Here is a 2,665-nt window from a genome sequence, read left to right as displayed (position 1 = left end):
TTATAGTTGCATTCTTTGAGTTTACTCAAACGTTAGAAGTGGTTTGTTGTTCCTCCTTTTAATTATCGAATCCTGGCCATTATCAACATGCAACCGATCGAATTGCTTCGTTTTTGATATCTCGTATATCCGATTTCGTATTCCCGATCGAGCTTTCCGATTTCATTCATGGTCCCGCATAAAAATACAAAAACGAAGGTGTTTGACTCTTTTCCCAACCGAAAGTGGTTAAACTCTTTTCCGGATCGCTTTTATCCCCTGAGCAACCTTTATCACAGGCCACAACCAGTGGCGGATCCAGAAACGGGCTCCGCCCCGGGCTAACTAATATAAGGCTTAAAATTTTACTAGCCATACACTATTAGATATAATATATTTTTCAAAGAGCACAATTCAACCAATAGACTCAAACAATACATAGAATATTGAAGGTAGAAAATTACCAAATTAAGAGTCTTCCATGATAAAAAAGAACCATACATGTCTTCATGAATTAACACCACTTCCACTTGTTCCGACGTCCTCAATTCTACATTAAAATTTTCAACATATCAACCCTATATAATGTATTGAAATAGACTAATACAAGTAAACAACACGCACCTTGAGCCCTCGTTTGGCAAATTCATCTTACGGTTTCTTAAGCCTTGAAAGCGCTTTAGAATTTTTTCATCTTCAATCGACGCAAACAAATCTCGCTCAATATAGCACATCATGCTATTATTCAACCAATCATCATTCATTTTATTTCTTCGTTCAGTCTTGATAATATTCATAGCAGAGAAGCTCTTTCAACTGTTGCTGTTGCCACCGGCAAAATCAATGCAAGTTCAATGAGACGATACACCAAAGGAAAAACTGTATCTCTTCCAGTCTGAACCATCTTCTCAGCAAGGTTACCAAGATCAATACAAGTGTCAAAATTATCATCATTTCTAACTTCATCAATGAATATAGGAAGGTCACCCGCAAGCTTTATGCAGTCATAATCACAGAAGTCATCTTTATAAATCTTAGCAAGCTCAACTAACTTCTGTACTTCAAAGTTGGCAAAAGAATCCCTCGGATCAAGACAAGCAACGCATCTCAAGAGTTGAGTTGATCTTTCTGGAAATCGATTGTTTAACTCACAATAAACTTGATCAATCACAACATTGAAAATTCCATGATGAAAATGATGGTAGTAACTCACTAGTTTAGCACCACGACATCTCGAACGACCTCTAACTGGTATCATATCTTCCATATTAGGAATTTCTATGTTGTTGAGGAGGCAAAACTCCTTTACTTCTTCAAAAAGAGCATCCCAACCATTTTCCCTCATTTCATTCATATTTCTCATCACAGAGCCAATCAATCCTATTGCACGAACAATGTTTTGATTTTTCTTTTGCAAACATTGTGACAAGTCTTGAGTCATCCCCAGTACTCTAATCATAAGATGTAATATGAACACAAATTCAAATGACTCCATTCTTTGAATCAATCCAGAGGCTGTAGTTTTTTTTTCCCCATCAGTTCCATCTTCACTAATATTCTCCAATACCTCCAGTACAGAGGACCACATGATCATAAGACGTGCCAATGTTTTGTGATGTGTACCCCACCGTGTATCACCAGGCCTAGCAAGACTAGTTTCTTGGTTTTTCCCTCTCCCAGAAAAAATAGCACTACTATCTAACTGCTCAACAAGCTTATCATGATGACTTTGAAGGAGTTGATCTTTCCTCTTGCAAGAAGCACTAACAACATTGACGATTGAAGTGACATAATTGAAGAAATCAAAAGTTGAGCCACAACATTTGGCTACAGAAACTACCACAAGCTGCAATTGATGAGCAAAACAATGGATGTAAAAGGCATATGGGTTTTCGTTCAATACCAGTCTTTGTAACCCATGAAATTGTCCTCTCATATTTGAAGCTCCATCATATCCTTGCCCTCTAATCTTGGAAATAGATAGACCATATCTTCTAAGCATAGTATCCAATGCTTCTTTTAGTGAAGTTGATGTGGTGTCAGCTACATGTTCAATGCCAAGAAACCTCTCAATCACACTTCCTTTATCATTGACAAACCTACAAGAGAAAAGAGAAAATAGTGTTACTTGAAAGCAACAAAACAAAACTAATAAAATAACCAAATAGAGAGAAGGTATATACCTCACAACCACAGCCATTTGTTCCTTAATAGATGCATCACGAGCCTCGTCGACAAGAACCGCAAAACAACGATCTCCTATTTCACTTTTAATTAACTCACTTGTCTCCTCTGCACAAGCCCTAGCCAAATCTTTCTGAACCATTGGACTACTCATTTGATTATTCCCTGGAGCATTTTCACCAGTCACAAGTGCAGCCTTAGGATCCTTCTTTCTGTACCATTCGAGCATCTCCATAAAGTTCCCTTTATTTCTTGATGTTTTAGACTCATCATGTCCACGAAAGGCTAAAGCTTGCAAAAGGAGAAATCTAGCAATGCCTAACATGATACTTAAACGAGCTTTATATGCCTCCTCTTCTGCTGCACTTGTAACAGACCATACATGTTCAACACTTTGCCTCTGATTTTTGAAATCAAGTGCACGCTTTCTTGCATTATTATGAAAGCCATCAATTGATTGAGCATGCTCCTTGAAAACATTTCTTTGCATTCTTCCAATTTC

General features: G+C 37.5%; 1 protein-coding gene across 1 annotated transcript; it reads right to left on the bottom strand.

The window, feature by feature from the left end:
• Positions 1 to 486: 486 nt before the first annotated feature.
• On the bottom strand, positions 487 to 2,437 carry LOC111256391 (zinc finger MYM-type protein 1-like). The gene is made up of 3 exons (XM_022824317.1): positions 2,163 to 2,437; positions 1,683 to 2,078; positions 487 to 529 (listed from the first exon to the last, which is right to left on the bottom strand). The coding sequence occupies exons 1-3, from the start codon at positions 2,396 to 2,398 to the stop codon at positions 487 to 489; spliced, it is 675 nt and encodes a 224-aa protein (XP_022680052.1). The 5' UTR covers positions 2,399 to 2,437.
• Between the last annotated feature and the right edge of the window lie 228 nt (positions 2,438 to 2,665).

The sequence above is a fragment of the Setaria italica genome, chromosome II, assembly GCF_000263155.2.
Source record: "Setaria italica strain Yugu1 chromosome II, Setaria_italica_v2.0, whole genome shotgun sequence".
Classification (NCBI taxonomy): Eukaryota; Viridiplantae; Streptophyta; class Magnoliopsida; order Poales; family Poaceae; genus Setaria; species Setaria italica.
This window is presented reverse-complemented; position numbering and strand designations above follow the sequence as displayed.